Source organism: Onychostruthus taczanowskii, unplaced genomic scaffold, assembly GCF_017590055.1.
Source record: "Onychostruthus taczanowskii isolate IOZ18803 unplaced genomic scaffold, ASM1759005v1 scaffold3, whole genome shotgun sequence".
NCBI classification, from domain to species: domain Eukaryota; kingdom Metazoa; phylum Chordata; class Aves; order Passeriformes; family Passeridae; genus Onychostruthus; species Onychostruthus taczanowskii.
Window position 1 is genome coordinate 21,410,398 of NW_024500349.1, and position 27,397 is coordinate 21,437,794.

The 27,397-nt window shown below is 42.8% G+C and overlaps 1 protein-coding gene across 2 annotated transcripts in view; it reads right to left on the minus strand.

Annotated features, from left to right (window-relative positions):
• The window catches only part of OXSR1 (oxidative stress responsive kinase 1), an 87,309-nt gene that overhangs the window by 23,608 nt on the left and 36,304 nt on the right, over positions 1-27,397 (minus strand). For both annotated transcript variants that reach the window (XM_041408480.1, XM_041408479.1), the window contains 3 exons: positions 23,887-24,028; positions 9,756-9,811; positions 631-740 (listed from right to left, as the gene is read on the minus strand). In XM_041408480.1, the coding sequence (XP_041264414.1) occupies positions 631-740; positions 9,756-9,811; positions 23,887-24,028 (308 nt within the window). The remainder of the gene's footprint in view (positions 1-630; positions 741-9,755; positions 9,812-23,886; positions 24,029-27,397) is intronic.

Below are 27,397 nucleotides of genomic sequence, written 5' to 3' on the forward strand. Positions count from 1 at the left end.
GACAAAAAGTGGCATTTCCCCATGCAAGGGGAAGAAGTATGAAATCTTTTAGTGATCCAAAAGAGCAGAGGAAGAAGGGGGAGATGGAAGTATTCCTCAACATTTAGATACTCACAAGCCAAGAGAAGTTAAAACTGAACTAAGTCAAATACACATTATTATACTGAATTAACTCCCCACTCTGACATAGTAAGTCAAATGCACGTTATTATACTGAATTAACTCCCCATTCTGACATAGCACAACAAACTATCCCAAATCTTGTGTTTGCAGATGCAGAAGAGCACGTTACTGAGCTGTGTATGGCATATTTACCATGAAACTATTTATATTCTACCTCACATTCATACAAAAGGGAGGGGCAGGTTAATCTTCTTTATGCAACAACTGAGCTGTCTCATCCTCACCTTAGGCAGGAGCCTGAAGAGAAGCAATGGGGCAAAAATCTACTGAACAATTAACATTCCCCAGTAAGAGGCTAGCTGCAATAGGCAAGTCAAAGAAAATCCTGTGTTTAAGAAAACTCTTCAGGATGTCAAATTATCATCTTAGAAATAAACACAGTCATTGCTGATAACAGGGAATTCCAGGTGCAGATCAGCTCAGAGGACACTGGGAAAGCCAATTCACCTGTTCCATAACTTCTGGTGCCATCCAGCAAGGTGTACCCACAAAGGTTTTCCTGACTTTATTCCTGGTAATGTCACCACCAGTGGCCAGGAATGCACTAACACCAAAGTCTGAAAAGAAAACAAAAGCAGAATTAATTAAGAACACATCCTGAGCAAACTGAAGGGCTGTCCCTTCTTTCCCCTCATATTCCCAGCCACCCAGACCATGCAGTCACGCATGAGGGGTTTCCTAATAAAGGAGGAATGATCAACAGTTAGCTAAGAGTGCTGGTACATGAACTGCCATTCAGCAGTTCACCATTCAGTTCCAGGGGACAGCAGAGCTTTCAGCCCTGGCTGGCAGAGAGGAAAATTCCACTTTCCTTTACAGCCCACTGGTCACATTAGAGCCTGCCCACACTCCCCCAGCAGCCCTGCTGCTGTACAAAACCTGCCCTGCCAGCCAGAGCTGTATTTACATTTGCATACACACATAACTGCACTGACCCTCAAGCAGCAACCAAGATGGGTGAAGAAAAAGTCCCTTGAAAGCATTTAACTGTCCTAATTGAGGTATCAGCCCTTTATTCTGGATTTTTTTATTACCAGAACATGTTTTAGTTGATAATCCTCCATGGCTGAAATGCTCAGTGCTTTAACAGGACCTCAGACTGATGATACTGAACGTGCCACAGACCAGCCTGAGCATCCCAGGGAAGCCTCACAAACACTGATTCACACCCTGCACAGCATCACCCCACCTGAAACACCTTTCAAAAACCAGGATGCTCAAGGATGCCCTTTGTGCTCACTAGCAATTGCATTTCTTGGGAAAAATCACTCTTTTATTTGAAAACTATGCCGTAACCTCATGTTTTATGCAATTAAGAATGGCATGGAAAACAGAATCTGTTACCAGCAGCAGCATACAGGGATAGCAATAAAGCATGTTTGTTCAGAGAAGAGCATTACCAAAGATCTGGCAACCAAGTCATTCAAGAGAGGATGGCACTTTGTTTGGAGAAAAAAAAAATATCATGACAGGGAAACTGTTAACACTGAACTGCTCTAAACCACACTATTTATGTATTGCTGAATTACAGGCCTGCAAAGAGCCTATAACTCAATATATAACTCATTTCCCCATAACTTTATCCAAACACACACTTTTTTTTTTTATACACAGTACAAGTATCAAAATCTCAGATGCCATTTTTGAGACTGGTGACAGACTTGGAGAGCAAATCTCTGAAATTCCAGGGCTATTTAACATAAAACCAGACCATTATTAATGACAGCCAGTTTGAAAATTCTTGAGACTGTTCACAATGCATAATGTAAAAGCCTTTGCCTCTGTGGCCAGAGGAGCCAGAGTTACTCCATGGCTTAAGGATGTTAAATTGGACAATTAACTGCAATATAAATCCCTCCTTACAATGTGTAAGTCATGGTATCCATATGAGGACTGTCCCAAGTTCCCTCTGCATCACACCAGCAGTGCAATGAGTCACTTCTCATTAGAATTTCAATATTTGAGAAACACCTCTGAAATTATCACTCAGAAGATGCTGAAAGCTTCCAGCTCAGTTCAGTTAGAGACTTCCAGGAGAGGAACTTAGTGCTCACTGAAGTACTAGACACGGGTAACTGCAAGGTGACATTAAATAAAGTTGCATAGAAATCACAGGGCTAAAATAAGCACTAACAAAAGCCTATCATTAAATGGATTCAGCTCTTCCAGATGTGCTGACTTGTTCTTTTCCTGTTCCCAAAGGCATTTTGGCTTCCTGCTATGCTTGAAGATTTATCACTCCTAGATGGATCACTGTCCCCATCAGTACTGCAATCTGAATCTTCTGGAAATCGACTTTTTGCAAAAGTGATTTTTGCTTTGAGATCTTCCATGTGAGTATCCACCATTTCTGCTTTTCTCAGAAACTGCAGGAGCTCCCTAAAAGACTCAGAGTAAAGTTGCCTTTCACTGCTCATTACAGGAAGTCTCCCAAGATCTATTGTTCTAAACACAAGAGCAATCAGAAGTTCTTTTAAATAAGATAATACTAACAGAAACTTGTCCAAGTGCCATCAGCATTTTATTGTGATGTGCTGTATTTGAACTTGCACATATTATCTTACCTCAAGTTTCCATGCAGTCATTTTGAGGGGAAAGGAAATGCCATTCAAAGCAAAAGCATTCCAGCAATAAAAACACAAGTCCTTCACACAGTATTCACCACATCTCACATCAAACCAGGGTTTATAAATTCCAGATGGAAACCAGGCCCTTACATCTGCCATCTGAAGAAAGCTTAAATGGAATTAAAGTTTATTTCATTACATGGTTGACTTATTTAATGTTTTCCCAATTAATTTTCCTCATTTCCAGTGGGCTAAAACAGGCTCAAACAGCCTGTGCTACTCCCCTGTAAGGAATGACTTTGGGACCATCTTCTCAAATGTCATCTTACTAACTTTATCCAAGCCCCAGCCATTTAGATAAGAATATGCCTGCTCTCAGGAAATATCTGCAGAGCAATAAGACACAACTCCAACCACAAGTTCAGGTTAAATTCCTTCTGAGCAGTTGGGACCTCAGTCTGTCTGCCCCCAGAAAGGTTAAAACAGAACTAGTTTATTGCAAATGAATTGAACTCTAGAAAATGGGGAAATCCATGAAATTCAGCATAGCTCCAAAGTGTTTACAGATTTGTACTCTTCCTTGGCAGCTCGTGGTTTACATTGGCTCACTCCAGTGATAACTGGCAAGGACTGAATCACCAGAGACAGGGAGGAATTGGAAAGGCTTGGACCCGGTTTGCAATACCAGTAACCACCACTGCTGGGGATGCACCGACTGTCAGATATCCTAAAGGAGCCCAAAAACTGCAGACCACCAGCAATCTGATAGCAAACAGTCTCCAGGGTGTCTGGATGGAAGTGGTGGGATCTTTTCCTTTTTTTTTTTTTTCAATTTTTCCGAAGCAATGTAGAAAAGATTCATCGGTTGGAGTTGTTTCAGTCATTTAAACCAAAGATTGCTAAAAAAAATACCCATGAAGAAGTGTATCTCCAGACTTGTACATCACAGTAAAACCAATCCAGAATGGGAATTCAATTGTGCTGATGCAGGTTCTACATAAAATATGGCCAATTTTGTCTCTTCCAGTAGAAATCTGTTGCAAACCACATATCCTACAGGACACTCTGCAGTGGCATTGAAGTTGCATTGTAGTGTTTGAAAAAGCATGTGAGGCAAAAATTCCTGGTACTATGGTATCCAAATTGTCAAACTTAAAAACTACTCAGGAAATGTAGAAGTTGAAAAGGACAACCCAGTACAAACAACTTGGCAACATAAGAATGCTGTGGCAGGATCACATCACAACAGGCACCACTGCAGGTGTCTCTCAGGAAGATACATGTCTACAATACTCTAGACTGTTTCATCCAAATCTAGAAGTCAGCTGTTAAAAATAATCTCTCCTTGGTCCTCTCATATTGTAACATTACCTTCATCCTAAAAAGCCCAAGTACCTGCTACTACATGTAGCTACCTACAAGCTACAGAGAAGGGAAAGAAAGGAAGAACGAGCACTAAAAGCCAGGACTAAAACCTGCTGATATCAGAGGGGCTCCTACAGAGTTTTGTATGCTTGAATCACACCCTAAAGCAGTTTTCAACTTCAACAGGGGCAGAAAAACAGAATAATTCAATCTTGACTTCAAAACCACTTTGAGTTGTCTTTAAACAAAAAGCATTTCAGAAGACAGCGCTAGATGTTGTTTTTACTGGTCACCTTCCTTCTTGTTCAGTTGTTCACCATCAGAAAATATCTGCAGTTCTACTCAGTGCTTTCCTGCAAACCTTAAAGCTTTTAGAGCACTGAAGATGAATGAACCTGGCAGCAAGAAGAGGAAGGCAGTGATAAATAGCAATTTTGTGCTGAGAACGCAGCAGGTGGTAGGACACCAGATAAAAGGAAGATTAGTGGAGAACAAGAATCAAAGGCTTCTTTCCTTTTAAAGTCTAGATTGATGCACAGTGGTATTGGATCTGTAAATGCACACTTGTCCTCCTACTTCACAAAGTAACTTCAAGATGACAAATCCCAGGCTGGGTGACGCCACTCACTGCCCTCGGAGACGTTCACAAGTGGTTTCAACAATCAAACAGTGCAACATCTCTTCAGGAAACACAGATAGTACCAGTGACACAAAGAAGTTATTTCACAACTCTCTGCTAGAAGTCTCCACCAATCACAGAGAAAAATACTTTTGGCCCTTTTTTTGAAAGGCAGAAGAGGCTCCAAGGTGTTCATAACACAACACAGGCTCCTTGAGCAAACCCTGCAATCAACACTCCCCTCCCAAGTAAGATTTGTGCCTTGCCCCTTGTTCAGGCAATTTAATCTCCCAAAGTTAGAGTTTCCTAAGGGAAAGTGGGGAATGACACTGCCTGCATCATAGCTCTATGTTTATGTAGAGCGCTATTTTAGTGCCATGAATTAAGAGCAGTCAGGAACACGGCGAACCGGTGACAAGCTGGCATGGATTTGTGGAAAGTTACACAAATTCAGTTACACAAGTTTTGCCTGGCCTTAACTATCCCTGTTTTATAAATAGATAAAGAGAGAGGGGTTAGGCAATTTGCCCAGGATCAATTAGCAAGTCCTGAACAACTTAGTGAAATCTCAATCTACTTCAACTGCTTGGCAACACGGCCTGCCCAGGCCACAGCTGACACTGTGGGCACCTCTCGGGAGTGCACATTGAGAATTCTCTAGATTTAAATCCCGAAGAGATCATGTTATTGTCTCCAGAACCAAAAAATTCCACACATGGAGGGATGTGTGCCTCTCAGCCTTCAGCAGACACTTGTATCATCACATTCAATCTCAGAGGGGTGGGTGACAGCATTATTTAATAACCCAGTGGATAAAATCAGAGGAAAACAAAGATCTAGTGTGATTTCAGTCTCAGTAGGATGCTCAGATCATGCCATGGCTGAAGCGTGGCTCATACTGAGCAAGTCTCATGCACCCTGGGAGAGTTCCTCCTCAACCTCTCCCATCCCTTCCTCATCTATCAAGATGTTCACTTCATTTCACAGTAATTTATAGGTCCTGCATAATTAAATAAACTGACAAATGCAAAGCCTTGCTTACTGTGAGAAGCCATCTCCTGGCTTATGCATCAATACTGATGCCGATGCAGTTTTATGTTGACAGAGTGTTTTTATCCGTGCACTTTTAGACTCCAGGGAGCTGATAAATGCCAGAGCAAAGAGGTTTTATGCTCTGATTAAAAGAAATGAAGTAATTGCCAGGGAGAGGCTGGAACACAAAAGAACGTGGCTATCTCCATTTACATTGCAACCACTGTCAGCACAGCCCAGAACAATGGTATCTGGGAAAGAGTCCTGCTCTCTCCAGAAGGCAGATTAATCCAGTGTGAAGGAGAACTTCAAACTGAGAAAGCGACACTGTGAATTGTAACAGGCTCCAAAAACTTGGTGCCAAGCCACAAGCCCAAGTGCCCTTGGGGAAAAAAGGAGAAATGTTAAGATAAAAGCAAACTGCCTCACTTTAGGTCTCGCTGGTCAGCTGGATCTGTTAAAGGCAATTTTCTCCTTGGGTCAGTGGATGCACTTTTTGAAAGCCAAAGGAGCGACACAGTTAAAAATAGAGTCATGAGTAAAAACAAGACTTGGGGAGGAGTTTCAAGCTGGGAATTTGTGCAAGCCATTAGAGGAATTTTTAGACTTCCCAATTCCAGCAGATGCCCCCAAGCTCACAGATGTCTCCATCTCTTTACCTGCAGCAAGCTCAACTCATAGTGCTCCCACAGTGGCTCTCCCCATATGCACGAACACCAATTCAGGGTTACAAAGAGAACCTGACAAATGTCTGACACACCTTCATCAAGCTGCTTTTTCTGTTCAGCCTTAACAGAATTACAGAGCCCAAAATTCACAAAAGAAGCTTTAATTTTCATTGATTAGAACTGTGTAACACTGCAGCAAAATTACTGCCACGAATTCCACACAGTGAAAGTTTCAAGCAGTTAAATTCACTGACACCTTGTGGAGGTACAGTCCTGGTGGTGGTTTCCACCACTCAATCTCAAATGCTTTTTTCTCCACAAAGGATTTTCACATTGAGATGTACATTCCTCACATTTGAGAATTACATTTCATCAGGGACAAGGAACAGGAATTGTGTCAAGCAGGAGGAAAGGCACAGGAACACAAGGTCACAAAGGCCAAAGATTGAATAAGACCTCCTTTAAAACTGTTCACAGGCAGTTTGGATAGGAGTGCAGAAGGGAAGGAGTCATTATAAAAGAATGGAAGTCTTTCTTCCCTGCGACATGATTTAAATTTTTCATGTATACCAAACCAGCTCCTTGGAGGGAGGTGCCCCATTCACTCCAACCCTCAGGCTACATTCCACAGCTGATCAATCTTTTGTTTTTTATCTCGTGGTGTAACTTTCCACAGAAACTTAAGAGCATTTGTTTCATGGGAATGAAGTGATGTCATCCAGCTCATAATTGAAGCACTCAACAATCAACAGAATTATTCACAATATGCATTAATATTATTGTCAAAGGCAAGTGCTTTGATCTCACTGAAACAAATCTCGTTTTATTGGGATTGGTTTGCTTCCAGCATTTTTTCCTCCTCAAAAAAATTCCCCAGAAATTCTGCTACTTCATCCTGGGTCAGGAGGCAAGGAAGCTTAAGTGTCAGAAATTCCCACAGAAACAAAATCTCATGTTATGACCAGGTCAAGCTCTTCTCTATTATTCATTCATTTATTTTCATTTCTTTCAAGTCATCAGCTGCCTCCACAGAAACTGAAATACTTCCTGCCACTGCAGTGAACCCTCTGACCTTGGTTTAGTGGCCCTGCTGTGGCTGATGAAAGGTGGCAGGGTTGGTCCTTCTGCATGTTCAAAGAAAGAATTTGTGAAGAGGGAACTTTGCACATCTCCAAGTGCTGCTTTCACAGGATATGCAGAGAGATGAATTTCATCATTTAGGTGTTGCACATATAAACCACAAGCAGTTCAGTCTAGGGAACATGTATAATCACAGACAAAATAAATCCTCTGAAATGCACAGAGCTAAGACCAGTCAACCTTAAATCTATTTATCAACTGAAAATTGCTCAGCAGAAAAAAAATACACAAATACCTATTGCTAATGAGCCTTAATACAAAAAAGCCAAGGCCTGACAGCCTTGTGGAAGAGAAACACAAGCAGCTCTCTCTAGGCTGGCAGAAACACTCAGAGTTTCAGCTTTTTGCAGCCTCTCCCAAAACAGTATCAAAAGCTCTGTGCAATTGCAAATCCAGCATATTATATCTTGGTCCTATTATGGAAAAAACTGTAGGATTTCACTGTATTAAGTTTGCTCCTTTGAGCATTTTAGAAGCCACTCCCTACCTTCCATCAGCTGCCACATAACTGAATTATTTACATCTCATTAGAAATGTAACAGCAGGCATTAAGGGCACCAGGACATTTAAAAAAGAAAACAAAGACACTTCAGGTTTTTAAACAGGAATAGGTGTTATGTCCTGTAAAAGGGCTTATTGTCCTCTGCAGAGAGGAGAGCTACCTAGAAAAAACTGCATTGCAACATATTCTACTTCCTTTTGGAAAATCTACACCTTTCATTGCAAGATGCAAAACCAAGCATAGATATTCCAAAGGAATAAACAATGCTACAGGCACTTCTCCCTCACACAACTGTCACTGCCTTGTCCCTAAACTCCCACCACACTGGCCTGACCACTGCTGTGACTCTACCAGCAGGACAGGGCACTAAAGATAAGACCTTGTCAGACACAGGTATGGCTCTTCCCAATTAAATATGGGATTGAAAATGTTACACATGTACAGGGATGTTTGCCAAGCTGGCAGCAGGGGACAGAGCTCTGCTCCCCAGCTACAGGTGGCACTAGGACTGGAAAGGCACTACAAGATCCATGGGAAAAACACAGTACTGAGGAAAGGAGAATTGGAGAAAAATTGTACTCAGGATAGGAAAACAGCACACTGGGAAGAGAAGGAAAAACAAATATCACAGGTTCTAAATGTACTCTCCAAAAATCTTGGCTTACTTAATAGTTTGTAATAATAATAACAGTAATCAAAAACACAGAATAGTTTTGGTTGGAAGGGACCTTTAATGGTCATCTTGTCCAACCCCCTGCCATGGGCAGGGACACCTTCAACCAGAACAGGTTGCTCAGAGCCCCATTCAATTTTGGATGTTTGCAGGGATAGGGCATAATTCTTGTTTTCTGAAAAGAAGAGTGAAGTCTGTAGGAACATGTATAAAATAAAGTATCAGGAGAGGATCAGGGGACAAAACACTCCACTCAGTACCCTTTTCCACAGTACCCTTTTCCACATGGTCTGTCCCCACCCAGGACTGTTTCCAGCACAGTTCTGCTGCTGCAGCTCATGGCAGCAGTGACTGCAGCAGACATCTCCAGGCACATCTGTATGAGCTAAAGCAACTGTCTGAACAGATTTGCTTTGCATGACTGCTCCCAAGACTTCCAGCTCACCCCAGTTTGGGCTGGGCCAGGGCAGCCACTTAAACATCCTCTCTGCCATCCAGCTCAACTGAAGCAGAGCAGGGAGCATCCACAGGAGCAGTTTGACCAGCTGATCTTTCCTTAAATGACTTTTACCATCAGATATGTCCATTTCCTTCTGATGGATCTGTCTACCCTTCACCAGAGACCTGTGGAAAGCCACCTCACAGGTCAATGATAAATCAGTGAGGTCTGTGCACTCCACTTCCAAGCCTACAACCTTGCTGATGTAAAAACCTGACTAGCTTGTGCCAAGAACTTTATCTGATCTATTGATTCTGAGGACTCCACAGTCAAATGATTTATATCTGCTGATGGTCATTATTCCAAGTAATAGTATTTTAAGATAACAAGATGTAACAAACTCTGGGTTGGCTTTTTGTTTTAGTTTGTGGTTTGTTTATTGTTTTATGAACTGCGGGGCTTTTAGAAGCTAACATTTTCATGCAGGTTTCTCTCCTTGATCATTAAACTATTTCCTTGGATATGCAGTTATGCCTAAAGTTTACTCAAAGCTGCCAGGGAAGTTACCTGCAATTTGCACTGAGCCATCTTCTCCAAGAAGAATATTTCCTGCTTTCACATCCCTGCAGAAACATAAAGCAACAATAAGTGGAAGTCATTAAATCTTTACTTCAACCAACAAAAATACATTAAAAGGTTATTATTTCTTATACTTTGCTTCTTATATTAGTATTTCTTGCCTCAAATCATGCAGAAATAATAATTTAATTGTAACTTCAGTAGACAGGCATTAAATAGTATTTGTATGATTTATATTTTAGGTACTACACACAGAGAAGAAAAATTAAAACTTTGCAGAAGGTACCCTTAAAAATGCAAGGAAAGTAGTTTGTCCCAGGTTCTTAGAATTAGCTAACAAGGTGAAAAGTGAATCTAGCACTGGTCAGAAACTCATGTACCCCTTTAGGGGGAGAGACTTCAAGAGACTGTGAGTTGATCTGGTTCTCACTAAGCCCCACAGCTCACTGCTCTTCAGCCCTTGTGCTTCCTCAGGAAATCAGTTTAGCCCCATACACTGGTGAAAATCCAGAGAGCAGAAAAATGTTGTTTGCTTCTGGCTTAATGAGCCTGGTCAGTGAAAAAAAGTCTCCCTGTTATCTTTTTTTTTTCTTTTAATGAACAAACACACAAGAACATCCAGCATGTGCTACGAATGTCTTGAACTTTCCTCTTTCTAGCCAAAAGCTCTGGTTTGCAGGTTAACAGCAACACTTCTCCATTCCTATGGGGAACACTGCTTTCACTGCAAACACTTTGAAGTTTTCCAGTTTATTTTCACAGGCTGCTCCACATGCCAAGCCAAGAGAAGCACTTCATAGTTGACACCCCTGCTCATCAGCACAGCTGCTAAGCTTGCACTGCCCAGGAACGCATGTGGAACAGGAGCAAAAGGAGGAAAACAACCCCAAAACAAGCAGATTTTCCCTCCACTGCCTTTGGCAAATATTCCAAATCCTTTCACATACAGAAAGAAGTCCAAAGCTATTTTTTTCTTTTCTCCCTAGTGCATCATGAGAACAGAACTGGTGTGATGGCCTGGCCAAAGAGCTCCAGTCAGGCCCTGGAAATCTCCTTCCTGGCTTTGCTATTCTGAAGAGGAGGCTGGGCCACTGCCAGTTACAGGCCAGGATAATTTTAAACACATCCTCTCCAGCACTAGCATTTGTCAGACACTTCCCAATATCCAGTCTAGGACAGTGGCATGGCAAGGTTTTCCCCAGCACACAGCAGAAAAAAAACCCGTCCGTAAGACAGTCCCACTAAAGATGAACAGCAAACTGCACCTGTACAGGAAAAATTCTTATTTGCTTTAATAACAACAATGTCTCACGTAATTTCAAACTTTCATACAGATCTGATAGCCTCAAGAAGCTGACTTTCCCTTCCAGAAGCACTATTTTTGGTTTTTTTTCCTGCAACCAGCACCTGGTAGCCATTGCAGACAGCACAGCATCAGTGGATGCTCTTAAATACATGAAGGACCTGAAGGGATTAAATGCAGAATTAAGCAGGTAGCTGCACTACCCCCCCGTTGGCCAAATCCAATATAATTGGTGCTGTTGAGCTAATTGCCATGAGAGACAAACCTGACTGAGCCCTGCACTCCCACAAACTGCTCATTGTCCATAAAAACGGGGAATGGAAAAGCTCCCTGCCAATATTTAGGTAGAAGATGCCTCTGGGATCCAGCCCCAGGAGCGCAGGGAGCCACGAGAGCGCAGCACTGAAGTCTGCTGTGTCCTAGGTGAGGAGCTGGCTCACACGGTGTGAAATGTGCTTGGCACAGGCACAGCCACCTCCAGGAATCCCCCTGCACACCAGCACTAATTCAGAGGGAACACAGGGTGTTCAGGAAACTCCAATCCTACTGGAAATGTTTACCCACAGCTGATTCTCCTGTGACAGCCAGGATGCACGAGGCCCTGCCAGTTCCAGGTCATGGGGAAAGGAATAGGATGCATGAGGTTGCCTGTTGAAGTTATTAATTCTCTTACTGGAGTAAGAATAATTTCCTCTTCCATCTGTACTCCAAGGCAGCCCAGGATGCTGGAGCATTTCCCCAGCAAGCTGGGCCGTGCAGTATTGTGCAGCCTTTCCAAACTTCCCCTCTGGCAGAGCTGCACACGTGGCTCACCAAGCCCCCACAACAGACCATGAAGGAAGTGCCAGGGAAGATTTTAAGCAAAACTGAGGATGACATCTCAACTATCACACACTTCACAATCTAAAACAACTCAGGCAGGTTTCACTGGTGTAGCATCAGCAGCCAGAAACCAGCAGGCATTCCCTATCACCAAACCATCCCACCACAGCAGAGGAGCTGGACAGGCTTGGAATGCAAGAAGTAGCAAAACAAGCAATCAGATTGAATCCCATAGAAAAAATGAGCCCAAGGACTCCAGGCCCTTAACTCCCTCAAAACAAGAGGCTTGTTTTCTTTTTAGCTTCAGCTTGGAATAATTAAAACTTACATATTTTCTCATTGGAAACAAAAATCAGTAAACATGGTGCTTAAAGCTGGTTCAAGAAATTAAAAGAAGTCATGGCCACAATATGACATCCAGGAGGCCAAAACAGCCACTGCCAAATATCCAAGTCAAACTACAGAACTACATCACCATTTCATGTGGCACTTCCTCACGGTGACCAGCCCTCTGCAAAGGCCATCACTCACCCCAGCCTGGCACACACCACCCCAGAGCAGCAAAACTGATGGGGCAGCAAGATGTTTGGGGAGTCACTGTTTCCACTGAGTTCCATAGAAGCAATTTCCAGCTTTCCCATTCCTTACCCCAATGTAACAGCACTGCAACAGCATCAGGTGAACACAGAGCAGCCTTAACACTGGGGGAGCACTCACCCCTTCCTTTTAGCAAACACTGGTGCAGTAGCAGCATCTTTGAAGCAGGTTCTCCTCTAAAATCATATTTAAAATTAAGTGCATTTGAAGCAATGGGGCAGGGGAAAGACAATCAGTGCTTTCCTGTTTATTTTCATCAGGAGATGCTTATAAACTTGTGAGCTGAATGGCGAGAAGTTTGTTACTCCAGGATATAGTTATTGCCAAGTGTAACAATTTGAAGGCACTTCCCATTAATGTGGTAATGACCATATCCTGGGCTGATACACTGGGAATAAATTGTGTGCCTCTGGCATAATTGCTATAGTGGAAACAGGAAGCAGCTTTAGCGTAAACAATAATTATATCACATTTTAAATGAAGTTACAGAAGGCTAGAATAAACTTTCTTGTCAATAGCTTAACAAATGCTACAGTAGTTCTGGACACTCCTGCTCCACAGCTGTCATCTTTCTCTCTTCTAAAGCCTTCAAGAGCCTTTCCACAAAATAAGGACTATGTTTTCATTTACCTTGTACTTCACAACCAGAGTGGGAAGAGAGGTTTGGACTCACTCCAGTGCAGAGCTGGATTCTCCACATCAGCCTTGAAAGGTTTCACAGCAGGGCAGAACCCCTTCTTCATCTGCATTCCAAACTGGTTTAGCTTCCCAGTTTGACCAGACAAGAGTTACATCATATTAGTGCCTCCAGGATGGGGCTGGGCCCCAGGCATGAGATGCTGTATGAACAAATCTCATCCCAAGAACAAAATTAGGGCTGAGCTCCAGCTACAGGAGATTTGGGAGCACAGGAAGGCAATGAGATGATGCTCCCCAGTTTTAAGTGCCATGTACCCAAACTGCCTTCAATTAATTTTTCAGTGGGGCACAGGGAAACTACATGAACTGTATCCTGGTGGCTCATTACCACAATAAAGAGTCCTTAAAATCCTGCTAAATGCTCAGATCCACTCTCATCTGTAGACCTCAATCCTTGGCCTAAACCCATAGTGGTTGTTACAGCCACTGCAACCACAATAGAAGGCACCTGAGCAAAGAATGCCATCCCCAGGAGCTCTGCAGCCCAGCAGAGAGAAGAAATCTGTCACAGGAGAGGGGAAACAGATAAGCCCTGTTTACTCTGCCTCTGCTTCCATCCAACCTGCTGGCATGTGCCTTTAGAACACAAAGCTGGCTGTAAGCACAGCCGTGACTCATTTGCCCATTAGATGCAATTTACATCAACTGCAACAATAAATTTTCATGGACTGAACTCTATAGTGCATAATTTGGCACGAGGAAGGAGTGGTTGGTCCTGCCAAGTTTCATTTAAAGAAAGAGAAGGTGCAAGATGCAACAATTACTATTTTCTTTTAATGGTAATGAATAACTCAAAATATTTATGCTGAATGCAACCAATTGCTGGAGTTGACATTGTTCTGAGTAATTTGTAAAATACTTCCAGGACAATAGCTCTACATACAGTTAAATATGAGGCAATCTGTGACATTTCACATCAAATGAATGCCATTGTCCCTCCACCATCAAACATTCCTCTCTCTTCAATATGCTGTTACCTGTGTCACCTCTTCCCTTTGCCTTATAAACCAAGATATAAAAAGCTGGTGACAGGAAAGAGGTTTACCATTTAGAGCTGCAAAATGTAAACTAGGCTTGCAGTGTGCAGGCAGGTCAGTATTTTTACCCCCTCAAATGTCAGCACGTTCAGTACAGCATAGGAGAAAGCATTCAAAGCAATTGTACTGGAAGTGCTATGCATGAGCATGTCCCTGCTCCAGCTCAGAAAAGCTGTGTGCACCAACATTTTCATGCCACAGCATTGAACCTAAAATCCCAAGCTCTCGGGTGAGGTGCAATCACTGCCTGTTGCAGTGCTGTACTGAACTGCAGAGCCAGACTCTGAAACATCTCCCAGAGCTTGAAGGTTTTCCAATGGCAGAGAGCTGGCAGAGCAGCTTCCATACTCCCTGCTGAGCCCAGCATAAGAGGAGGGAAGAGAGGGCCAAGTCCACAGCTTGCTTCATCCCTGCTCATCCACAGCCCTCTCAGCAGGTCCTCGTGGCCACTGGCAGCCAGGCCCAGCGGCAGCAGCCAGGCTGCCATAAATTCCAGCAGGGGACCAGCCCAGTGACATGCTTTATTGCCCAGGATCAGGCAAGCACAGCAACTGCAGCTTGCCTCTTCTCTGAGCTGCTCTGTCAGCTGCTGGGCTGTGGTAAAAGACCACGGCCTCCACACAGGAGCTGAGCCAGCAGCACAAGGCAACTCATAATTAACTCCAAAACTCAAAACAGTGGAAGCATTTTTGAAGCTACACCTTCATGGGGGCTACATAGCTGGGAATAATTAAAGGCTTTTGAATTATCATTTTAATGGCTGGAGAAACTTAGATGAATAATCCAATGTTACCAGGAACTTTAAAACCTTTTTTCTTTTTTAAGCAGTCTGAAGCAAAGCTCTGAAAGGCAGAAGTGAATGACAAACTGGCTTTGCAAACAGAGCCATGTGAAGACAAAGCCCACTGGAATGGACTGTCAGCTTCCATCACAGAGAGCTTCGAGAGTACAGCAAGTACTTGTTTTCTCCCTACCCTACCCATAAGATCCAGGCAGATCACTCTGAGTGCACTGAAGACCTCTTGGGAGAGATAACTCCATCCTGTCACCTGGAACAGGCAAACAGAAACTAATTTCCCTTTGCACTTCATTGTAAAAACATAAAATATCTATCAGAGGTTCCACAATGCACTTACTAAGCACAACCCCTCTCGATTTTCTCACCTCCAGTGCTGCAGAAGTGGACTGCTGCTTTAAGTAGAGGGTTTGGGGCCCAAGAAACCATGACTCAAATTTGATTTCTTTTAGGTCAAGTCACTCTGGCAGCTCAGACAAGGAACGACTCACTAAAGAAAGCTGCAGGAGATCTGCCTGAAATTTACTGTCATCTTGCTTGTCTGAATAGCTCCAGGGTCTGGGAAGATGCTGAGGCAGTACAGAAAGAGTTGCAGACCTTGGGCTATCTTGGTGCAAGCCTCTATCATGAAGTGAGACAGGCAGCAGTGTGTCACATCCCTCACTGTGTCCCTGTCTGTCACCCAGCCACCGTTATCGCAGCGCCTGCAATTTTCCTTTATCTCAGCAAATTACATCCAGCTCACACTTCTCATTCCTGTGCCAACTTTGTCTCTGATGGTTTGGTGCTCTCATTAATTCCTTCTCTTCCCACGTGGTTCAAGCCTAGCAGAGGATTAAAGGGAGGTGCAGTTCAAGGACAGATCCTTCCTGCCTTGGACTCCATCTCCCATCCATGGCCAAGCCTCCAGCCCAGCAGCAGGGCTCAAGGAACCTTAAGTGCACATCAATGTGGGGCAAGTTGCTCCAGCTAAATCCAAACCCTTAAAAAACAGTTTTTAGACATATCAGCTCCTTCAGCCAGAAAACAGTGCTACAAGCACTGGACCTAGGCCTGCCTCCCAACATGGAGATGATCTAACCATACCAGTACTCACAGTCCCACTTCTTCCTCCAGCAAATGAGGCCCCAAAGCACATCACTGCTGTGACATCAGCTCATGGCAAGGAGGATTTGCCTGCAAATGAGGCCTTTGCTTCACACATTCGCCCCAAAGCACATCACTGCTGTGACATCAGCTCATGGCAAGGAGGATTTGCCAAACAGCCCACGCTTCTACCAACCTCCAGCAGTTACTGCAAGAGAGAAGCTCCATCTCCAACTTTATACACCACTTTTAAAGTTCCCCCTATACTGTCAGAACTTCAGGTTTTTTTTCTCTTGTATAAGGAAAGGACTCTGCCCAGCAAGCTTTTAAATCAAGATCTCATATGCTGAACAGCAGCTAAAAATGTAGCAGGATTTCTTCCACAAATGCATTTATTCAGCCTGTCCATTTCATGATCTTGCTTCCTAAGGAGTGCAGTGGGGACAAGGCACAAAGACCCTTTAACACCTGCTAAATGAAAGGCAACACACAGAGTGAACTGTGGAGTCACAAGGTCTCTTCCTACCCCTGGAGGTCGAGACATTTTTGGGACACCCTGCCTTAGTCATTGGTAACAGAGGGAAATTGTCAAGTTATAACATGGTCTTATTTCACTATTTCATGTCAAATTTTTTTATGTGGAAGGAGGTGGGTTTGCTTCACGTGGCAGTGACACCACCATGCTGCAGTATCTCCTGCAGTCAGAATATGTTCCTAATGCGTTCAGAAACAGGAATTTCCAAAAAAATCACCACGTGTACATCACCCCAGTTTGAGTACAAGCTGCATCAGGTAGCAGAAGGAACGTGAGAGATTCACACAGCTCCCTGCCATGATGGAAAGATGAAAGGCATTCTGGCAAATACAGAACCAATTTGGATCAACTACGTCCCAAAAAAATTGACTATGGGGAGCTGAAAAAGGTCTCCATTTCCCAAAGGCAATCAGCATCCTCTTCTGGAGAAGCAGTGAGTCTATCTCTGTGCACACAAGGTCCAAGGCATTCCCCATGCAGCCAAGAGCTGTCCCTATCTGCAAAGCCACCCACAGCTCCTGCTCAGCCATGTCTGCAACATGACACAAGAGGAGAAAGTCAAGACAGCAGGGTTAACAAGAAACCTGTCAAAAAGACTTCCTTCTCCAAAATCTGTAAGATGACAGTTTTAAGCATGACCAGCATAGGAAGACCTCTGTTTCATCCAGTTACTCCCATAAAATGGAGAAAGCAGTTACAAAATTGGGATCTGTACTGTAGTTTCCATTGTACAGATAGTTCTGAAGATTGTACTGAAGTGCTCACTGCACTCCCAATCTCACTTGGTGATGCTTTCCAGGCTTCCATGAAGGGATAGATTTCTCTGTGGCAGTTATTTGCTTGTTGTCCTAAATCTGTGCGGATTTTGTCTAACTTTTGTTTTAGAAAGTATTCACTTTACTTTTTAATATCAAAGTTTTATTAGAACTCGTCAAGGCAAGACATAATTCAATTTAGCAAACATTAAAAAATAATTTCTGTTGCAGCCTTGCAAAATTTTCAAGTGTGTTTAATATGTTACCACACAAATTTAGCAAGTGGCCCTTTTCTCCTGCTTTAGCATAAGACACAAATGAAAAGACTGCAGCGCTCTGAATAAATGCTTAAAGCACCTCTACATATTCAGCTTTTAGGATCTATGAAGGCCAGAAATTCTGGCCAGGGAACAATTTCAAAAGCCATCTTTTTGAAGTGAGTTCTATTCACGTCATGTATCATCACAGTAGAACAGATGAACAAGACAATTTAAACAATTACTTTGCTGCTGGAGAGATGCTGCAAGAGCCTATACTGGATGACCTAGTCTCAGCTATCTACACCAGATAAAGGCAGTGACATGAGAAGGATGCCACAAACAGTGTTGTACACGTGTGAATGGCACTGGGTTTCTTCAGAGTAAAAGCTAAGAGTCTGTTACATTTTCACTTGATACATTTAATGCTGTAGACAGTGAATGATTATTCCCCCTGGAAACACAGCAGATTCAAAAACTCATGACAATTTGAGAATTGCTAGAAACCACCACTACTCGAGTGTACAACTCAGTCTGGATCAGTGACCAAAACCTCCCACTGCTGTAGAACCTTTAGGAGATCCCCCAACCTCTATTTTCCCCACTCTTAACCATATTTTTCCTGCTTCTCATCTCCATGTAGCAAAGCAGAGACATAAACCTAAAAACTCCTCTCTCTTTTATAAAAGGCCAGAGTCGTTCTACCAAACAGTTGGGTTTTCCTTTGGACTAAACCAAAGTTACTTTGAGTAACTGCAGGACATCCAGTGACAAAGTTCAGAGGCAGCTCCTGGGTGTGAGGGAAATTACAGGAGGACAAACACCTGTCTGCAGCAGCCACACCTTCAGGCATCACCCCGGAGCCCACCTGCACCCCTGTACTGCAGGGAGTTCCCAAGAGTTGGGGCATCACCTGGAGCTGCTGCAGGGCCCCCAGCATCCCTGTGATTTCTGCAGCAATGATATTTTACCATCCCTTGTCTTTAGACTTCAGAGCAAAGACTGTCTTTATTCACTTGGAAGAAAACTGTCTCCACAGGAGTTATTGTTTCTGGCTGTCTGCAGATTTGGGATTACATCTGGTTTGTATTATCTCTCCGCAACCACAGGGAATTATTTTTTTTTTTTTAAACAATGAATTTCTGGATGATGCAGTGGAAGAAACAGCCACCAGGAAAGCGTGCTTGTTTGCCAAACCACCACAATACACCCCAGTCTGACTGTACAGAGACTGGGGATGCAGTGGTCCTTGGGCCCTTGACACTGCACAGCAAGGTTTATTTGGGGAACAAATCACCCAGTACAATCTAGAGCAGCCCCTTCTCCTTCCTACTAAGACACACAAGATAACATTTCTATTCTTCTGGCTTCTGAATTGTTTACGAATTTAAGCTCTAGAATTTGTATTAACTACCAGCTCTAAAGGTTATTTCTACCCATCCCATACTATAAGAGACCAAAATACACCTCTCTGGATAAAAAATTGCACTTCCCACAGCTAAGCAATAGCAACTCTCCTGGTGTCCTGACTGAAAATCAAACTGGCAAGTAGAGGTGGAAAGGCTCTGTGTCCTCTTATCCATTCCTCAATCCTCCCCTACCAAAGTTCACTTCCAAACACAATCCCCAAAGCAAGATCGCAGCACCACAGTGAGGAGGGATTGAAGCTCTCCCAGAGTATTCCTACAGAAACATGAAAGTACACTATTTCAGAGGCATACTGGAATCCAGTTTAACCACAATACCTGCCAGCATGGCTATCAATGCATTAATCAGCTACATGAAAATTAAACTTGAATCCTACAGGACAGCCAAGTTCTGCCAAAATACATCCATCAGCTCCTTCATCTTAAATCAAAAACTTGCTACTGGAGGTGAGCTCCTGCAAAACCCCCCATGCAAGTATTGGTGATGTGTATGTGCAGATAGACAGATGCCCATTTTTCAGAAGTTATTTACTCTTAGTACGGGTAAAGAGGCAAAGAATTAAACTTTGATTCCCTGTCAAAACCATCCTAAGGTCCCAAAAAAAAAAGTTAACCTATCTGTATAAAAACACAGCAAGAATATTTTTTCAGGGTCTCTTCAAAGCCACATTCAAACAGCTGTCCCAGCACCCTGCTGCCCACACTCTGATTTTGAAAGACACCAAAAACGCCCCGAACGTTTTGTATGGCAGCACAGGCTGATCTACTTCAGCACATAAAACATGTTGCTGCTCCTCTCACTCTGTAAGAAGTAGAGCAGCAAACAAACTAATAGCTGGATTGCTGCCATGCCAATAGTTCAAGTGCATGCAACTCTAAACCACTTCCCAGGCTTTTTTTTGTTTTTACAAAAAAACCGGACAGTATCACATTTATTGTGCTGCAATAGGAGAATCTGGTTCTATTTAAGCAGTGTATTATTTCACCTGGACTAACTAAAATATTCAGTTACACAACAGCTAATCATGAACAGAAGATAAGCTCAGAGATAAAAATAGGGAGAAAGACAGAGAGACCTTGTAACAGTTAATCAGCATGATTTATTTGTCAGCCTGCCATACGCAGCACCACCTGAAAAAGAAAGCCTTGAAGTTCCCTCCAATAAATCTTTTTAAGCAATAAAACCTCTTGGGTTGACTTTGCTTTAGTTTTATTTCTAAGTCATTCATCAAACTCCTGCTAATCCCCAAGTACACAGAGGAATCAGAGTCTAAATGGGGAAGAGGTACAACATACCCTGAGTGTCACCCAGCCCAGATTAGCCTGGCAACGACCCCTGACAGCACGTCAGTCTTGTCTGACTTCCATCAAGAAATGTGCCCGAGCAGATTCCTGCAGGACAGCTTCACCCCAGGGCTTCCGAGTCTGGCCCTCTGTCCCCAGCGCCCTGGCTGCTGCCCAGGTACTTAACTCACTGACCAGGAGCTGGATCACTGGGATTTCAAATCCTCCTTGGGATCACCGTGCTACGCAGGAAACCACAACAGGGACAGCAGCAGCTGGCACGGGAGAGGAGGACAGGGACAGGCACAGGGCAGTGAAGGCAGGGAGCTGCTAACTCCCAGATAAGGCTGGCACTGGTGGTTTTGGAGGAAGATGGGGACCATTTGTAATCAATTGCTGCTTTGGTATAGAGTGTTCATGAAAATAAAACTGATTTTGTCTTCTCCTTTGTCTTTGCCATAAGGCCTCAGACACTTCCCATCGGCCCTTGCAAGATGAAAGCAAAAAAAACCATCACTTTGGGCAATGTGGGAGACTTCAGCATTTATTCCTGAACAATGGTGTCTATTCAAGTTTCAGACTCGCTCTGGCTGTTAATTAGGAAAGTAAACAAGAAAAAATTATAATTTAAGCCTTCACTAGATATTTGGCTTCCTAATCTCCTCTAGAGAATACTGTCAAACTCCTCTCCTGTCCAAAGCAGGGATTTGCACTTCCACACCAAGACAGCTCCCCAAACCTTAACTGGAAGTGGCATTAAGTTCAAGGCAGGCGTAGGCAGAGCAAGATTCAGCAGCAGCAAAATTTCATTAAGCCATTTTTTCATGTGTTAACTTCATTTACCCATTTAAGTTTATGCATAATTTAGAAGTATTGAGCAGCTTCACTGACAGAAATATGTTCTCTGATCTCACTGGTGATTTACAGACCCACTTCTGGTCTACAATGCCCACAAAATTACATTTGGGACCCAATATTCATCATTTGGGCTGTGCCGCTGGCCTGCCTGTCCAACTTCAGATGTGCTAATTACAGTCATTCACTCATACTGTGTCTCTAATTTTATCAAGTTGTTTTCTCCAAGGCGTAATATAAGCAGAGTTTGGATATTTAGGGTAACCAGCTGAACATTTTTTCTGCTGGATGGCTGCTTGCTTTGGGCAGGCTGTTCCAGGTCTTAACTAAAGCCCTTCAATTTTGACCCTTCACAGCTGATCTTGCCCTGGCCTGAAGTTCACCCCAAGTACAGCTGCCCCACACTACAGATACAATATCTGCAGTTCAGCCACCACTTGATGTGCTTTCCTTTAGAGCCAGATACTTTAAGCTGACCCAGGGGACCAAAGTTCAGTTATTTTAAACACTTCCTCTGAGAGCATCTCAGGCATGGCTGCAAGATTTCCACCTGCCTTTCCCATCAGGCATGACCAGTATTATGACCCCTAGCATTAAGCAAAATGGGAAAACCATACAGATATTCCTACAGATGAGGAAAGGTCCCAGCTGCACTACAACTTTAAACTGTGTTTTCCTCGGCAGCAGCACACACACATCTGGATAAAATGGAACACAGCATGATGAACTCCATTAAGGAAACATGTTTCATCCCTCAAAGGCATGGCAGCTTGCCTTCTGCCAACAGCCAAAACAGCTTTGCATCACAGGTAGGAAACCACACAACTTTCCTTCTGTATCCCACTTCTCCAAATTTCCCAGATCACTGTGCCCAGCACAATCCTTTCCTATGATAAAATACAACACAATTTTTGGAGCAGCTCCAAATTATTGGGATGAAACACATGCAAAGGGGCTGATGCATAGCCACAACCTTAAGCTGCAGCAATGACACAGCTCTGACTTCTTTGCTGAAGTTTGGGCAAAATGCTTCGATGAGCAGGATGAGAATGGTCACGGCAGGTTTGATCCAGTTCACTTCCAAATGATTCAATATGAATCATACTTTCTTCAGACCAGCAGTTTGAATTTTGTGAACATGATATTTTTGCTGAGTGCAGTAAAAAAAAAAACCCACACCACACACATAAATTTATTATCTCTAATCTTTACCACACTCACTAGTTTTGCTTTTCCACTCCATCCAGCCAAATGGAGAACCACCTCTCTTCAATACATGAAGCATTATGCAGTATCTTCCAAGAAACTGAGATTTTACAGGTTTCTGCTGCTTTAACTTATATATTTCAATTTCACTAGACCAAAAGATAACTAAATCAGCCAAGCAAACCTACTGCAGAGGTCACAGACGAACACAGTTCTGTCAATTACTTATGGCAAAGTGAAAACTTACTGCCATGTAATTGGCAAGTAAGTTGGTTTATTACTTTACTCTAAATTCCCAGAGCTGCCTCAAGTCTTATCTCAAAAAACAAAGTTAAGCAACAAGCAACCAGCTATGAAATCAAAACTGTCTCCAATGAAGACAATGATTCTTGTTAAATCAGAATTTTAGTTGAGACTGGAAACTGAAATTTGAGACTTCTTTCAGGGAGAAGAATTCCACCTGAATAATTTCCAACTGTTTCTTTCCTTTTAATCCAAAATAACCTACAAAAGCCAGTCAGTTTGATTGAAACTATGAATACTTCTTGTATTTTCTAATTAAAGCAACATTTCAACAAAAAAATTACCTCTTCTTGTGCAGCTATAAGAGGACAAAAACTTACTCCAGCACAGCAGCAGCAATGCTTATAATGGCATTGTACCAGAAGAGAGCCAAGCTCACAAAATTCCCAAGAAAGAAGAGGCTGTTCCAGTAGCAGTCTGTGGCTGGGATTGTGTATATTACCCACAAGCAGTATATTCTATTTTCAGCACATATTTAGGATTGCAAATCTCAGTCTTTTTAACGCAGAACAGATCAACTTAGCATCTTCTCCTACTGAACTACACCCCACCTTGACACCAGGAGAGAGGAAAATGTGATATAAAACACATCCCAGACAAACACCAGCACAGAAACCCATGAATTTCAGTGATCTGTCAAATCACAGGCCATTATTTAACTGGGTTTTGCCTACAGAAGAAGTTTTTCCATTATTTTTATTTCCTTTTTTTTAATGAAATTACTCAAATTGAAATTTCATTATGTCGATCTTGCAGTTAACCTAAAATAAAAAAAAAATCAGAGCTGGAAGGACTTTTTATTAAATTGCTCAACTCTGCCTACACAGTGCTTTTGGTAATTTGTAGCTCTGCAAGAAACAAAACCAGTGGAAGTTTTCCAGCTTTCCATCAACTACACTTTGCAGCTGAATGCTGACATTTAGAAAGAGATTCCCTATATTAGAACTTTCAACACCCCAAAATTTACCTAAATTTGGCCTAGTCATTGAATATAGACATAGCACATAGAATACAAATATTTGAATTCTGCATTTTAATAAAGTTCCCACCTTTACTTTCCTCTCTTTATGCCCACAGCAAGTTATGGGATGAGACTCTGTGCTCAGCTACTCTATTCCAATAACATTTTACAACAAAGTGAGAAAAAGATAAAATACCTGTGGATTTGCCCGTTTTTATGCAGGTAGTCCAGTCCCTCCAGCACCTCCTTAAGGATTGTGGCTATACAAGCTTCATCCAGGACACCAGTCTTGTGTTCTCCTTTGGCCACAATGTGCTTGATAATATCCAAAACAGAGCCTAGAGAAGAGTTAAACATCTTAGTTTAAACTAGAAGAACTGAGTCACAGTTAAGTGTAATTTACCATCATTTAATATATAAGAAATTCACTGATGATGGTCAGGATCAGAGTCAGAAGATGAAGCTTTTGCTGCAGGAAAGCAGAGGCAGCAATGCACCCCTGGGAGCAGAGCCTCAAGGGGGGCTGTAAAACCCCTGTGAACACAAGCAACTGAGAAGTAATTTGAACAAGCCAAAATGTAAAATGTACACACACGACACTTGGAAGGTTTTTAAGTGGATACTGATGCTACAGCTGGCTTAGTGCTGAGTACTGGAGAAGCTGAAGGGGGAAATGGAAAAAGCAGGGGGCTGCCAGGACTCAAGCTGAAGGCAACAAGCTTGATAAAATTAGGCACTCTTTTTCAGCCCTTACAAATTCTGTGCAGAGGAACATCAGGAAAAATCTAATCTGTTAAGGGCTGGTACAACCCTAACAGGAAAAAAAAAAGTGGAAATCATTAAATAGCGAACAAATGAGGCTGAATGCTGACAATAAGTCCCTTCATCACTGTGTACAGAACTGGAATAGCTTAGATCCTTCCCTAGGAGCATGTTTAGTCTCTCTCCCAAGCATGGTGTGAATTACATCATCTTTCATGACAAACCAGGCTTTAGAGAGCAAACCACTTCTTCAAACTGCACCCAGGAATAAACGGAACCAGTGACTCGCACCAAGGCTCTTGTGCAAGGCCCTGCTTTTCATAGACACTGGGCACTGCCCTCTTTGTATTTGCATCTGGACTGAAGATACTTCTCAGAATTTTTTATTGCTCCAGCATGAGATGGCCAAACCTCATTTCCAAAGCCTGTGCCATTTAGCCCCTTCAGACTTGGGTTGCTATAGTTTAATGGCTGGATAGGGACTAGTAGGGTTTTTACAGCTATGGGCACAAAGCAATGTCAGTAGTACTGGGAAGTCCTTAAAGAATGAGAAAGCAGGCACAACTGGAGAGCACAAATTGCAGCTTTGTTTGTCTTTGAACAGTAAACTAAACAGGGAAAGAACACCCCAGTACTAACTCAGCCAGTTTAGAAAAGTTTGGCTCAGTTTTAGAAAAGTTTAGAGAAGTTAATTCTTCTTAACTCACAATCAAAAAAGTAAGAGAAAATTATTTTTGGATCTGAAGAACAGCAACTCTCATGAATTTGGCCCATGGGAGAATTAGAAGTTTCACCTTGCAAATTCCTGAAGCAAGTGAAAAATACAAAAGAGGTTTTTAGTTTGATTTTCTTCTCACCCTTCAGGTTCAGGTAGACAAAAAAATCCTTCCTGTTTAACATTTATTTTATTAACTATCCCACTGAATTTCTAGTCTAAAACAATTGTGCAGATCAGTTTTCCACTCAGAAGAGTATTTTCCTTTTGGACACTCCTACAAAAGCAGAAGCTGCAAGGTTTGAATACAAACACCATGTGGAAAGGCTCATTTTGCACAATTCAAACTGCACAGGAAACAATTAGAAGGGTGCACAGTGTCCCTTAGCTGGTGTAAAGCAGTGTATGCTGAGCTCATCTAAAAGCTTGCTGCAGACAACACAGCTACTATTTCTCACTTTCCATCTTCTCTGGCCCACTGGCACTACAGCTTCACCTGGACACCAAGACATCCAGTAAACCCAGTGAAAATAAATTGGTTAGCCTGAACAGCACCTTCAGCTTCCTCTTACCAAAAAATCTTTGCTTAATTCAAGGTATTTGCAGAGAACACAATCTTAACACAGAAGACTCTAACAAAAATAGCAAAACACCCCAGAGGAAAATTTTAAAAAATACAGAAATGAAGTTATGTAACATCGCCCCAACATTTTATGCAAGAATATTCAGTGTTCAGCCTTCTTTTACCCCACCCAAGCAGAGAAACACACTCATGTTTAGTGAATTTTGATATGGGTCTTACCCAAAGGTTCCACCCAGACGAAACTCAGGTTGTTTGGGCATATGTTGGACTTCCTGCATCTGAGCAAGAATATCTTTACTGAAGAAAGCTAAGATTTCAGATGTTGGAGATGAACCCCTTCACTGAAATCTCACCTTTAAGTTCTGAGAAAAGCATCTTCTGCTGTGTGTCATAAGGACTCACCTGGTCTCCAGCCTGTCATGTTTTCACATTAAAGAGTACATACTAACTTTGAGGCTTCCTATTCGGGACAAGAATTTCTGTGACATCAAAAAAATCCCACCAAAGAAGCCCCTCCACATCCACTGTTCAGGTTTTTCCTCTGAAATGTGCCCCAATCTGCAGAACAAACTGTCACTTGTTTTAGAAGTCCAGTGAAAATATGTGGTTCTTCACGTACTCGTTTTGTCCTCTTTCCACCCACGACTCCGTTAGCAGACTTAGTTCACAAACATTTCCCTTCTCCTGCAAAGGGCTCAGGGAACATGAGGAGGCAGATCATATGGTGCTCAAATTCATTTGGTCAAAAAGTCCTCTATTTAGCCAAGTTAGAGGTTGTATTTAACCCTGAAAGGGGGGGTGGAGGGTAGAAGACAAGAGGGCATGCACAGAGCCAGCCCTGGTTGTGAAAAGGCTGATTCACACCCAGGCTATATCTGCTCCCAGTCCTGCCTGATACTTTTAAGCACATTTATTTTAAAACCACTGTCACATTGAGATGTTCATAGAAGTGGGGGAATTTGCCAGTCCTCTGCAGAAAGAAGAACAGCAAAAAGGGATCAGCTAAATGCCCACTGCAGGAAACAGCAGAGAAGCAATCCAAGAGCCACCCTTCTGCTGCAAAAAGTGCTCTTGGGACCATCCCTCTTTGTCTGCTCAGGGTTTGGCCACTGGCACCACAGCACCATGAAACTGATTTTTCCAACTCACAAATCAGTAACTTTGGGAGTTGGTTCTGACTCACAACTCAACTGCAACTTCATTAAGCACAGCACCAGGGAATACACAGAACAAAGCCAAGCTGCATTTCCCAGCACTGCTCCATGCAGTGCTCCAGCATTCTGGCTCAGGAAGCCTGGCATGGAGCAACAGAATAACCAAATCCCCAAACAGAAACCCACAGCCAAGGTAGGAGCTGCTTTGAAAGGAGAAGTCATAGGAATTTGGCTGTCAAGGAAAACACCTCCTGCTAGAAGGCCAGGACTGGATTGCAGCATGAGGCTGATAATTCCTTGCAAAGCTGATGCCAGAGGTCTCAGTGAGTGTGTGACACACTCACCAGGGTAAGACCTCCTCTGCCTCAGGATACAAACTCCCACACCAACTCCATTATACTGGAGCAAGAGATGAGGGAATCAGAATCTAAAGGGGGAAATGACTGTTTCGCACAGCGGCCTGTTCCCAATCCAGCAATACAATAACTGCTAA